The sequence below is a fragment of the Vicugna pacos genome, chromosome 6, assembly GCF_048564905.1.
Source record: "Vicugna pacos chromosome 6, VicPac4, whole genome shotgun sequence".
NCBI classification, from domain to species: Eukaryota; Metazoa; Chordata; class Mammalia; order Artiodactyla; family Camelidae; genus Vicugna; species Vicugna pacos.
The window spans coordinates 14,955,368-14,969,508 of NC_132992.1; the positions used below are offsets into that span (position 1 = coordinate 14,955,368).

General features: G+C 43.5%; 1 protein-coding gene across 3 annotated transcripts in view; it reads right to left on the bottom strand.

The window, feature by feature from the left end:
* Window positions 1–14,141, bottom strand: part of TMOD2 (tropomodulin 2) — a 49,232-nt gene that overhangs the window by 24,941 nt on the left and 10,150 nt on the right. Inside the window, exons 2-5 of one of the 3 annotated variants that reach the window (XM_072962416.1) lie at window positions 12,152–12,346; window positions 10,713–10,869; window positions 6,220–6,342; window positions 2,641–2,727 (exon numbers count right to left, since the gene is read on the bottom strand). In XM_072962416.1, the coding sequence (XP_072818517.1) occupies window positions 2,641–2,727; window positions 6,220–6,342; window positions 10,713–10,869; window positions 12,152–12,277 (493 nt within the window). In that variant the 5' untranslated portion in view covers window positions 12,278–12,346. Of the gene's footprint in view, window positions 1–2,640; window positions 2,728–6,219; window positions 6,343–10,712; window positions 10,870–12,151; window positions 12,350–14,141 lie in introns of all 3 variants that reach the window. The other 2 variants (XM_072962417.1, XM_072962418.1) reach the window with 2 other exon arrangements.

The following is a 14,141-nucleotide window of genomic DNA, read 5'->3' on the forward strand; positions in this document are numbered from 1 at the left end:
GTGGATAGTTTATGATCCAGTAACTCTGTATCTAGAAGTCTAATCTACAGAAAAAATAGCATGAATACATGAGGATATAAATTTGAGGATGTTCACTGACATATTACTTGTGACAGCAAAACAGGATAAACAAAATGCCCATCAACGCAAAAATGTTAAATAAGTTACAGCATAATCACATAACATGATGCTATCTATTCATTGAGAATGAAGTAAACCTGCATGTACTGATGAGCGATGAGAACCATGATATGAAAAACAGTTAATGAAAAATGAAATACTTATGTCCACCCAAAAACCAGAACATGAAAATTTACAGCAGTTTTATTCATAATTTCCAAAATTTGGAAGCAACCAAGATGTCCTTCAGTAGGTGGATTGATAAATAAACTGTGGTATATTCAGATAATAGAATATTATACAGCATTAAAAAGAAATCATGTATCACTACCATATGACCCAACAATTACACTCCTAGGAATATATCTGAAAAAAAAAGCACTAATTTGAAGAGATACATGCACCCCAATGTTCAGAGCAGCATTATTTACAACTGATAAGATATGGAAGCAACCTAGGTCTACATCAACAGATGAATGGATGAAGAAGATGTGGTACATATATGCATACAATGGAATACTACTCGGCCATAATAAAGGATGAAATTTTACCATTCGCAACAGCATGGATGGACTTGGAGGGTGTTATGCTAAGTGAAATGTCAGACAGAGAAAGACAAATGCTGTATGATATCACTTATATGTGGAATCAAAAAAATAAAACAAATTAGTTTTAAATTCAGTATCAAAGGGTAACATTCTGGCATGTTTGTTATTAAAAGCCTGGTGCATAACCTTCTGGGCTTTTATACATACACACATTTCATTAACTTTTTTAAGACTTCATAAAAAGAAAAGAGACTCACAGATATACAGAACAAACTAGTGGTTACCATTGGGGAGAGGAAAGATGGGAGGGAAAGGCAAGGATAGAGTAAGAAGTATAAACTCTTTTGTGGACCATAAATAAGCTACAGAAATATAATGCACAACACAGGGGATATAGCCAATATTTTATAATAACTATAAATGAAGTAAAAACTTTAAAAATTGTGAATCACTATGTTGTACACCTATAACTTATATAATATTGTACATCAACTATATCTCAATTCAAAAAAAAATGATCTATCAAGCCATGAAAAGACATCGGAGAACTGTAAATGCATATTATTAAGTAAAAAAAGCCAGTCTGAATAGGCTATAAACTGTATGATTCCAACTGTATGACATTCTGGAAAAGGCAAAACTTTGGAGACAGTTTAGATCAGGTGTTGCCAGAGGTTCACAGGAAAGGAGAGACAAACAGGCAGAGCAGAGTGGATCGGTAGAAACATGTCATTGTACATCTGCCCAAACCCAGAGAATGTACAAAACCAAGAGTGAACTGTAATGTGAACCACGGACTTTGGGTGATAATGATGTATCAAGGTAGGTTCATCCATGGTAACAAATGTCCCACTCTGTGCAGGATGCTGATAATGGGGGAGGCTATATGGGAACTCTCTGTACCTTTCTCTCCATTTTGCTGTGAATATAAAACTGCTCTAAAAAAATGAAATCTTTAGAAAAGTTAACGATATGTGTGTGTGTATGTATGTATAAAAGCCCAGAAGGTTATGCACCAGACTTTTAGTAACAAACATGTTGGCAGAGCGTTACCCTTCGATTTTGAAGTTAAAAGGATGAATATTTTTCATCGGTATGCATAAGAAACCAGCAGGAAAATAAAAGGAATATTGCACATCATCTGGGTAAATCACCCAGTGTGAACAGTGGTTGATAAATATACTTCTGAGAATAGAAAGCATTGCCCAAGTCACTATGAAAGAGAATAAAATATAACTAACCTAAGAGACGCTGTGATCTTTTTTGAGTTTTCACAGCACCTGGATCACACTGTACTGTGACGACCTGATTATTGATCCATCCCTCCCTCCCACAGAGAGACTAAGTTCCCTTGGGCTGGGACCATCTTTGACCATTGTACCTAAGCCTAGAACATTCCTGACACAGTAGGCATTTAGTAAATGACTGATGAATGAGTAAGCGAGAGAGTCTAATGAATTGTACATTTCTCCGGCAAACAGTGACCTAGAAGATAGTGTTCTTGAACTTTCTGTGCCAGTAAATTCACCTCAGTGTGTCTTTCCTGCTCTCTGGGGAAAGTGGGTATACAAATTCTAATGACAAGCATCCATTATTGAGACAAGAAGGCACTCTAATAGAGAAGGAAACTTATCAAAGATACTGGAGTTGATTAAAACATCATGAGGAACGTAAAGCAACTTTTTATCAGTAATTTCCTCTCCTGACTGAACAGACCTACCAAGAGAGCATGTTCTGAGCAAAACATTGATTGGTCCTAGTTATACCGCTAAACAGAGCTCCCATTATTCGCTGATCTATTCCAGTTTGATTGCTCAGAGCCTGTGATCCTTGGTGAGCTGACAAGATCCACCTTCAAAGCCTAAAAGAATTCTGGGCACACCAGGGGGCCCAAGTCAACAGGCCTCTCTCCCGCCAGCACCACCCGGAGGCTCCCAAGTTTCACAGAATCACAGATTTCACGTCAACTTACTTCTCACAGGCCCTTTGCCTCCTTTTGTGCTGGTCGTTTCTTCATCAAATTTGGGATTGTTGAGCAAATTGTGTACCCCAAGAACAGCTGAAAGCAAAGATAATCAGTGAATAAACTTTAAGTTCGGGAAGGTATGTTAAGATGTCCACATTGTTCATTTGCCCCTCGAAGAACAATTCTTCGTATCATAAAGATTAGTCTCTAGACCCCTCTTGCCTTGCAAAGTGCATGACACATGCGTAGTATTAAATAAGTATTAAAAAACCTCTCATCCCAAGACCACTAGCAATCTTCACATGTCTTTCTACATCTACACATGTGGAATCACTTAGGCTCTAAGGGACAATGGTCTAGTTATGTCTCCAAATTGAAAATCTACTTAGACCTCCTAGTTAAGAAAATTCATCCCTTCAGTTTTCTCGTCTGTAAAATGTGAAGGTAGGACTGAATCTGAGGATATTTTAAGATCTAACATTATATGGACTATGGCATGCAGTTTTCCTAGAGACAAAGAGCTGAAAAATCATAGACTTCTTTCAGTGTAAATCTCCTCATTTCTCCCATCTCTCAGTACCAAAAAGAGTTGTCCTTTCCCAATCTAAAGCTTCCCAGGGTGGGAAATAAGAGACATCAGCATATAAAAGTTCAGAGAAGCAGGCTGAGATTTTGAGTCTCCTGTATGACAGGGAACTTGCACTGGGGGGCAGTACAGTCTGCAAGAAACAGCATGGGGAAGTGGGAGCCAGGCGGGCGGGGCGGGGGCGGGGGCAGTGCTCTAACTGCAACTGCCCACCCAGCTTTCCCTTTGCTAATGCAATTCCAAGTGAGAAATTACAGGTGGCTGCCTGGGAAGGATCCCAGAATAGTCGGCCAACAGGTGGCAGAGGTGCACCTCTGAGCTCCTCATGTGATGAAATCTACATCTTAGAAGGAGGGAGGCAGCCAGCACAGCCAAGAAAGGGCAAATGTTCAGAGCCAGCAAGTCTGGTGGTTAAGAGTGGCAGTCAGGGGCAATCAGCTAGAGTTTAAATTCTGAGTGTCACATACTATCTGTAAGATTTGAGAAGTTGCTAAATTCCTCTGAGCCTCAGCTTCCTCATCTGTAAAATCGGGTTAATAAATATACTTTGCTTATTACAAAGATTAAATGACTTCCTACATGTTAGGCACTGTTCTAAGTGCTTTACAAATTCTTTCCAAATAAATAATCTCTCACTGTGTTTCTGGCATTGTCTTGGAAGAAGATGCTCTGTGTGATAAACACAGGCTACTGAGACCATCCAACAAACATATCTTTCTCTGGCCCTGTACTCACTAAGCAACTCTGATTATAATTCGGCTCCCAGTGCCAAGTTCAATTTTTGTTTTATCTGTTTCCTGTGAATCTGGCTAGCGGATCAGTCCCCATTGCCCTGCTCCAATCTGACAGCTCCCAGGTACACTGACAAGAACAAGTCTCTAGGCCAGCGGAGCTGAGAACTGGGCTCTGGGTAATGACCAGACCGAAATCCGGCCATTCTGGGAGATGCTGTCTTGGAGGTCAATTTCTGCTTCCTTGATGAACTGCCTGTATTTCTGCTCCTGATCTGCCACAGTAACATGGGAAGGGCCCTGGTACTCTTTCTAATCTAAACCTCAAAGACTGTCAGCCCATCCAGTCATGGGGCCGCTCTTGACCTACCAGATACACCCTAGAGGAGATGCTGCCACCCACTCCCCGCTGGGCTTCCTCCTGAGTTCCGAGGGAGGGAGGCTGAGCAAAGATGAACGAGACAGTTTTCTGTTGGGACTGCTCCCCCCCCACCCCGTTTTACCGTATGAAATTCAGGATCTAGTGTCTTCCAAATGATTGGTATTTTTCTCGCTCTCCTTTCTTAGGCATTTCCTGAGAATTTAAGCCCAGCCTGCATTCTCCCTTTGGGCAATTCCAGGAGAGAACATGAGGCGACCCTTGGGAAGAGCAGTAACCAAAACAGGATCCCTCCACAGCAACCACAGGGCTAAGAATGGTTACGGCAAAGCACCTTTACAACTGTGTGATGTAGGTGCCTCAGCTCCCGCAGTGACTTCGGAGAGGGGTTCAAACATGTGAATTTAATTATCGACCACTGATATCATCACAGAAGCAATGAAAATGTAGCTGAGATGATTGGCACGCTATTAGAATAAGACATAGATGGTTCTCCTGGCAGGAAGGAGACTGATTATTATTATGTTGATTATCATTGGTTATTATGTCTTCCAATGGAATAGAAATGTGAGAATTCTTGCCAAAGCAGTGGACTGTCTTTCAAAGCACCTCTATCCTGAGGGGACCTAATGATCCTAATATTCCAAATTTCCATTCAGTTAGTACACAAACATGCTGGTATATGCATGAATCTTTTTTGAAGGAAATATAAGTAATGGGAGGGGACTTAGGTAATAGGGTGAGAAAATAACTTTTTTAAAAGCATTTTTTATTGAAGTATAGTTATTTACAATGTTGTGTTAGTTTCAGGTGTACAGCAAAGTGCTTCAGTTATACATACATACATATATATATACATATATACACTCTTTTTCAGATTTGTTTCCATTATAGGTTATTATAACATATTGAATATAGTTCCCTGTGCTATACAGTAGGATCTTGTTGTTGACACTTACTTTTCATTGCATATTCTTTTGTACTATTTGGGTTTTTTCTATATGCATGTATAAGCAATTCATATAATAATAACAATAATTATTGTATTACTGCTATTGTTAAGAAAACGAGAAAAAATGAGCAGACTGGGCTGAATATAGATTTATGTTACTGGGGAAATGTAACAGTAAATTACTCCTGCTCTACAGTTAGGCTAACAGACCTGCCAGTGGGAATCAAAATGGAACAGTGACTGGGGAACTGCAAGAAATTTTGTGATGGAAATGGAAATTTTGGGATAATAAAATGCCAAATGTGACAGTTCCTTAGAAAGCACAAGGGCTATTATTTCACTATTTAACTTTCCAACCCTCCTTTATGTTTATTCTCTTTAATTTCTCATAGTAACCCCTGAATTCTGTAGGATGGGTATTTTGGGGAGTACTTTATAGTTGAAATATGGTTTTACATTTTACAGCTGAGACACAGCAGAATGTTTGCTCAGAGAGGTTAAGTCACCTGTATCCAGTCTTATAGCTCCCTGACAGCTGAAGTCAACCTGGTGTTATGATAACACAAACTGAACTTGGTACTGGGAGCCAAATTATAATCAGAAGCTGCTTAGTGAGCATGGGGCCAGAGCAAGATATGTTTGTTGGATGGTCTCTCATCGTCTTCCTAGGCAATGCCAGAAACACAATGACAGACTCTCATTTATTTGAAAAGAATTTGTAAAACACTTAGTACAGTGCCTAACACATAGGAAGTCATTTAATCTTTGTAACAGGCAAAGTATAATTATTATCCCAATTTCACAGACGGGGAAACTGAGGCTCAGAGTGTTAATAATCGATAGTTACACAGGAGCTTGAGGCTGCTTCCAGGGATGTCAGCACATGCCTAGAGGTCACAGCGCCAGACAGGAAAGTTTCCCAGAGCTGAGGACTAACCTGCAAGATCGTAGAGTTCAGTGTCAGAGGCGCCAGCCAAAGCTTCTTCCAGTTCTGGGTCAAGGGTCACTTTTTCTTCTTTATGAGTTTCTATGGGCTTTTCTTTGGGGATAAAGACTCTCCCTTTAAATCAGAAGAAAAACAAAAACCATTGTGTGCTGCTGCCTTGTTGTAGGGTGAGTGGACTGACCAGAGAATGAGTGGCTCTGGCCATTAAGAGCTGAATCATTAAACCACTGCACGTCTAGCTGGGATTCCTTAATTTCTGGGATGATGCCAATATCAATATTCCACTGGTAGAGGGAAGAAAGGTCGGAGGAGGAATCCTGGATTCTGCCACATGGAGATCTGAGGAGGCAGAGAGGGAAACAGTGGCTTCTGCTTCCCCATCATGGGCAGCTCTGCCCTTAGACTTGGGTGAGAGGAGCCCTGTACTCTAAAGAGCTCAACTCCAGTCCCTTCTGGCTGCACCCTATTCCCCACTGCCTCTGCCCCACAGAGGGAGGAGTCACGGGGACAAAGGGACATTCCCATCCAGAATACAGGCCACCTGCTGGATATACTCCAAGCACTTGGGCCCCTGAAATTCCCTGCCAAAGAGCCTTGAACCTGCTTCCAGGGCCCGTGTGAGTCCCTTCCCCATGTCCATCCTCCTGAAAGCAAGTCACACTGCTAGGGTGTGCACCCCCAGGCCAAGGGGAGGCTGTCCATGGGTGAGTGTGGACGAAGCTTGGATATGTGGGCTGGGGTGTCAATCATGGTGCCTGAGGCCTTGGCAGTGTAGGATGGACCCACATCCCTATGTGGAACTCTTGGAAGTCCAAGAATACTGGCCCAGGTATATTTGTAGGAGGAAAGCACATATTCTAACAGTCTGTTATAGCTTTTAACTATTTATAAAAATGACACATGGACTTCTGTTTGTGTCCCTGCTTTGGACCCTGCATAGGGAGGGCAGATGCATCCAACAGCCCTGGAGGGTTCCTGAGGGACAAGCTGGTGATCCCCGCAGAGATTTCTTCCTATCAATTGAGACTATAGGCAACCAGGATGCTCTATCTAGGTCACTTGATGAGTGTAGTGACCTGGGGACACAGCTACCTCTCCAGAGCACACCAGAGCCAGCCTGACTTAAAAGGAAAAACCAGGGTTGTCATATTTGGAGATGTGGAGGTCTGAGCAGCAAGGCCCTGTGCTCCCCACACATGCATTCTCTGCCACCATCTCCCATGTCATCCTGTCAGTCCATTTATTTTGCCCCCGACTCACTTCTGAATATGCCGATGTCTACAGCACCTGCTCCCCTACTCCCGGCCCCAGCCTGAACCTCTGGACTGACCATGACATAAGCTGCCACATTTCCCAGAAAGAATGGAAATACACTGGGAAACAAAACAGGAGAGTGGCCAGAGGACAGCAAAGGAAAAAGCATCAATAAATCAATAATATCTCAGTCACTGAGGCTCCTCTCAGACTTGATTCTGCATCATGTCTGCAGCCTGAAGCATTTTCTTTCTGGCTCGACGATCTTGGATCCAAAGTCAAAATGGGCTCTCTGAGTACCTAATCCCAGGTACCATTTAGGATTACTCTGAACACCAGGTATACAGGTGGCCCAGTTATCAGTGTTCGGGATAACTGCTACTGCACATCCATTCCTGGGGTCCAACTGAACAAGTTCTAAATGACTCATGCGGCCCAGGAACCTGAGGGCCTAGGGCACACGCCGTTCAGAACTGAGGCTGGGCGGCCCCTCGCCCGAGGCCCTCCTGACAGCCCCCAGCTGCTCCTGGCTCAGCGCCGTTCTTCCAGGGGCCCGGCGGACGCCTCACTCTGATCCTCTGCTCTTTCTGAGAAACTTGCTCTCTGCTCCTTCGGTTCAATTGTGTTGCCTCTCAGCCTTCTCCTAAGCTCCACTGTGCAGCTGTGTTCATCTTCTGTACCCCCATTTATTACTCCAGCTGCTCCTGTATTCCCAACCTCTCGCGAACCATCTGCAGACCAACTTGGGTCAGGAGATAATTTACCATAGCTGCTCCTCAGACCTCTGCTCTGAGAACAGAAGACAGCAGCTTTCCTCTTTTTTGGTGCGGAGGGGAGGTAACTAGGTTTCTTTGTTTTTTTCTTTATTTAATGGAGGTGCTGGGGATTGAACCGAGGACCTCATGCATGCTTAGCACGTGCTCTACCACTGAGCTATCCTCTCCCCCGAGCTTTCCTCTTATTCTGCTTTCGCTACCCAAATACTGGATGTTAATTGGGATTTTTACTGAAGATCTGACATTGAAATATTTTTTCTTTCACAATTAAATGTCTAACAATAACTGTGCCACCATTGAAACAGCCCCTTATTTCTACTGTAATCCTCAGTAATTTGCCCAGTTTGTCACTGCTCAACTTGACTTAATAAAATAACACTATCCATGGTGCATGATCCATTGGAGGTGCCCGGAGAGCAGGGGGCCGCACGAGAGAAGGCAGCTGTGGCGCCGGTGCTCCTGCCCGCTGTGGCCGTGGTACAGAAGCTCAGAGACGCACTGATTCGAATCCGCACGTATTGGGCACCTCCCCTGTGTCAGTTTCTGTGCCAAAATGTGAGAGAGACATGGCCCCATTGCGGATCTCAATCTCATGTGGAAAACATACAAGCCCCAAAGTAAATAAACAAAAGGATGAACACTGTCACAGTGCTGTGAAAGCAATAGATGAGTGTCATGCTAGAAAGAAGGGGTATGTTTTGGACAGGGAAAGCCAGACATTTAAACTGGGGTTTTTAGAGAGTGAAAAATGGGGATGTGGGTCAGAGGGAAAAGTTCAGGAGAAGAAGACCATGAGACAGGAAAAGAGCTTGGCAGGTCTGGGGAACTGAATGAGGACAGTGAGGCCAAGGCTCAGGGAGGAAAGGAGAGTCACAGTCAGATAAGTGGGTGGGGCGAGCTCTCCCAGGACTCCGAGGACCACGGTAATGGTCTGAGACTTTAATTAGGGAAGTGACGTGATCTGATTTGTGGTTTAAAAAGACCACAGTTGCCATGAGGTTATCAGCCATCACATCTGTATCTTTGGGCCCACGTCACTGTTCATGGCTGAGGAACCTGATCTGGCGAATGGCACTCACTTTTCCCCCAAAGGGGAGCTCAGGGTCAGGAGCTGGGAGGAGGATTTTCCTTGTCCTAGTTCTGAGATCGATCCCTGTGTGGAGAAATAGCCCCCTGCTCTCAGGCCTTGCCAGGTCTATCATAGTGTTTCTATCACTAGATCACAGGCTCCTTGAGGGCAGGATGGGGTCTTGTTCCCTGTGGTCCCAGCACGTAGCACACGGCTTTATACCCAGGAGGTGCCTGGGACATGCTGGGTGAATGGATGACTGACTGCACTGGCCTCTGACGGTAGCATCTAAGGGAACAGAGACAACGCCCAGACACAGAGTAGACTTCTGCAGCCGGAAAAGCCCCGGCTGGGAGGAACACGCCAAGGCCCTCTTCCAGGCCCTACACTACTGCACGCTTCCAAAACTGCTTCTTCGGGGTTTATGTTTTTGTTTTTGTTTTTGTTTTTTACAAAACTGATTTGAGTACCATCACACCAAGTATTCATTTCATTAGCCTACATATTCCTTTTATCCCCCCTTCCTCAAGCAGATTGTTTTTAGTAAACTATGGTTCCCCGCATGGGTTTTAGAAGCCGGATTCATAAACTTTCTGAAGACAATTTTCTTTCCTTCAGACTGGTAACTTTTTTTATTGTTGCTGTTCAGATCTTTAATTTCTCTGCACAATATTCTATGTTGTTTTATTTTATTGAAGTATAGTTGATTTGCAATATCATATTAGTTTCAGTGTACAATGTAGTGATCCAATATTTTTATAGATTATATACCATTTAAAGTTATTACAAAATAGTATCAAATTTCACTATATCCTTGTAGCTTATTTATTTTATACATAGCAGTTTGTACCTCTTGATCCCCTACCCTTATCTTGCCCCTCCTCCCTTCCCTCTCCCCAGTGGTAACCACTACTTTGTTCTTTATATCTGTAGCCTACATACTCTGCCATGGCTCTTTTTTTTTAATTAGTAAGTTTTATTTTTATTAAGTTTTAATTATTATATTTTACTTATTTTAATTAACAAGTTTTATTCTAGGTTAGTAGAGGAAAGTACAGAGATTTCTCAGGTACCCTCGTCCCTACGCTCACAACCTCTCCTCTACCGACAGCCCACTGCACAGTGGGACATTTGCTACAAAGGATGAACCTACACTGACACCGCTATCACCCAAACCTGTAGTTCACACGAGGGCTCACTCGTGGGGGTGTACAGTCTATGCGTCTGGACAAGTGTCTACCAACATGTATCCACCGCCATGATTCTAATACTGAACCCAGTTCGTGGGCTTATTTCCCACCTTCAGGCAAGTTCCCTTGCTTGACCCTCCACGACGACACATTAGGAGAACCCACGTCCCCAGATGTGCTGCCTGGGGTCCTTACCTTTCTTTTCCCCGGTGAAGGGCACAAAGTCCTCCCTGTCTTTCTGTTCCAGAGCCTCCTTCTCCAGGTACATGAGGAGGTGCTCACGGTCAAACGGGCCGGTGGCTGCTTTCTGGGTCTGGTCTCTCTGTCGAAATCCAGCTGGCAGCAGTGCGCTCTGACAAGACAGCGGTGTGAGCAGGAAGGAAGGTGTCTGCCTGCCTGATACTTTGCTACCTCCCCTACCCCTGCTGGGCATGGGGAAGCATGGAGAGGACACCGGTGCAGAGATGTGCGGTGAGCTGAGGGCTGGGTTTTGGCATATCTCTGAGGTCCTACTGGCTCTAACATCCTGTGCTAAGAGGGGGCTCCCAATGAGCTCAGGCAGAACACAGATGGCTGGAGCAGCCTCAGTCTCCTGCACATGCCTTCTAGAATGTGGCAGCATAAGGTCAGCCACCCTGCACAGCCTCTTTCCTCATAGATCCCACTTAGGTTTGACCAAGTCTGCACCCAACGTGCTCCCAGGCAGACATGTACACCATACTCTTTAATTTCTAACCTCTCTCCTAGGAAACATCCAAGCTGGGAAGTGAATTTTAGGGTAGATGTTGATACCTGCTTGATTAAACTTAGAGGTTCCTTTCTCAAGTTTAAAAAATAAAAACAAGACACTTGCATTTTTTAAAGTAAATACAATATCTAAATTATCTGGCATGATAGAATATCATATAAATATTTTAGTGATATTTTTATTTATAGTAGAATCACCATTTTATGTACCTCTGATTCTAAGTGTGAGATAATACTAGCAGGGCTGAAGAAAAGTGCTTGCTAAACAAACACTCTGACAAGCTATTTACCTTTTCAGGAGCTCAAAAAAATATGAGAAGCTCCATTTAAATTTACTTGATATGACAGTTAGTTATTCTAATCTAGCCACTGTTGTGAGAGCACCAAAGATTTCAAGTCACTTATACACGTTAAAGAAACAAGCTCTAAAAAAGATCTGCTTTCAGGGTTAAAGACTTGGTTTAAATACTATCTCTGACATTTGCCAGTGTGGGATCTTAACGTAAATTACTGTCCCTGGTCTGTCCCCTCATTTACGAAACAAGGATCATACAATTTATCTCAAGGGCTTTTGGGCCCAGCAGAGCGTATGTCCTTTCCCTCTTTCCTTTCGTATTCCCTAAGTCAGATTAGTCCTTCTTCAGCCAATGGGAAAATATTTCCCCCATTTACATTAACTGGCTTTTGAGAAGTGTAATTGCCATGTCATACCATAGATGTGGCTGCCGAGGCTCTCCATGGGTTTTTAAAAGTAAGTGACCCAGAGCTAATCAGGGAAGAGCACAGAACTTGCACGTGGAGCCGAGGGATCCACACTACTGTTTACGGATGGCGCCACACCATTTACCCCATCCTGCCATTAACTGCGTCAGTTCCAGGTCACTAACCTCAGGATCTAGGTCGTCAAGGACATTTTCCAACTGTTTTAGTTCCTCTTCTGAGAGTTTGCCAAGAAGCTCATCTTCATCAATGTTCTTGTATTTCTCCAGCTCTTTTTGAAAAGGGAGCGCCATGGTCTCTTACACGCCTTTCTCACGGGCCATGAACATTTAAACGTGCCAGCTTCTGGAGACTTCAGAATACTACTAGGAAGAAAGAAACACTGCTATCTCCTTTCTGTAAACAGAGCCTATTAGCAGGAGACAGGGCTATGCTACCTGCCCATGGAGTCTTTCCTCTAGACAGATAGTCTAACAAAGTAAGTAATATTACCTTCATTTGCAGGGCAGCCCGATCGCTTACAAAGTGTTTCCATATTTATTATTTCACTTATTTTGATCTTTACAATGACCTGGAAAGGAAGCCTGGACAGGTATCAATATCCCATTTTCACAGATGAAGATTCTGGGGTCAGAGTGGCTGAGAGCCTAGCTCGAGGCCCCAGAGCTGGGATGTGCCAGGCCCTCGGAGTCCCTGTGTAGTGAGTGCCTTTCCACCATACTACTCTGCCTCCCCCTGCTTTCCACAGAAAATAATGAAGAACAATGCACTAATTGTACGGCAGTTGTAAGAAGCATACTTGTGTCTTTTCAGAGGGAGAGTGATGTGAAGAATACAGAATGGGGTTCATTCAGGAAAGAGAGTTTGGAACGTCCATGTGAGAAAGCATTGTCGAGAAACTCCTCTGTGATTAAACTAAGTCAGAGTCTAAAAGCCTGGCTACTGTCTCCACTCTTCTCTTTCTAGCCCCATTTCCTTTCTGTTTCTTTAGCCACCCTCTCTGATTCTTTATACCCTGAGTCCATTCTTTTTTTCAACCTCCTCCTTTTACACTACCTTATTTCTAAACTTGCACACTAAATGAAATTTTTACCCAACCCCTTTCTTCTTGTAGAGCCTTTTACAGATCGACCCTAGAAAGAGAATACTGCATTCAGGAAATACCAACGTGCTTAACCGATTGTGTTTCTCCTCTGGCCATATCAACATCAAGCAGATCTTTCAAAGCAATTAATCCTTGCCATATACCTACTGTTTGCCAGGCATGGTTCTAGAAAACAGGAATACACAGATCAGCAAGATATGGCCCCTCCCCCACGGAGATCACAGCTTAGTGAGGCACACAAAAAGGGATACCACCACCTGAAGAGTGCTATGGTCTAACACAGGCTTAAAACACATGAGGAAATAATCATTGGATAAGGGGAGTTTGAGGGGCAACTGTGAAAGAGGCTGTGTTTGAACTGTGAAGGAAGAGGTCATAAGGTGGATGTGGGCAGGGGAGGGTCCTTCCAGGAAAAGAGAACAGCATAAACAAAGGCACAAAGATAAAGCATAGGAGGTGATGCTGAATGGCTGGTGTGACTAGAGAGGACCATGTTGAGGAGGGGCAGCGGGGAGAAAAGAACTAAAGACAGGAAGGGACATCTGGGAAGGCCTTTCCCTATGGGCTTTATTCCGTTGGAGATGGGAGCCACTACAAATTTTTAAAGTGGAGGAATGGTCTGAGAAGCCCAGTTTCTAATAAGGCAATTCAAACAGTAAGAATGAAAGATGGGTTGTCATGGAAAGAGATTAGTTGTAGGCGGGCCACTTAAGAGCTATTAGAAGGTTGTTCCTTTCTCCTTACTTCAACTGCTCACTATGTTCAAGCTTGTGGTTTTCTATTTTCGTGTTTTTTCCTCATACAATGTAACTCTCTTTCCCTCCCATCAGCCCACCTTCTTTTCAGCTCCAATTGCGATATTCCAGTAAAAACAAAAACAAAAACAAAAACAACAAACAAAAAGCTCCCATTCCACTAAAGTCAGAGAAACCAACTGGATCATACACACTTTGTTCTGGTCCCAGCTACTACTGATTTATTGTGTGACTTTGGACAAGGATCTCAATCTGCCAGGCTGTTAGCCATCAAATGACCTGGTTGGACTACCCTGT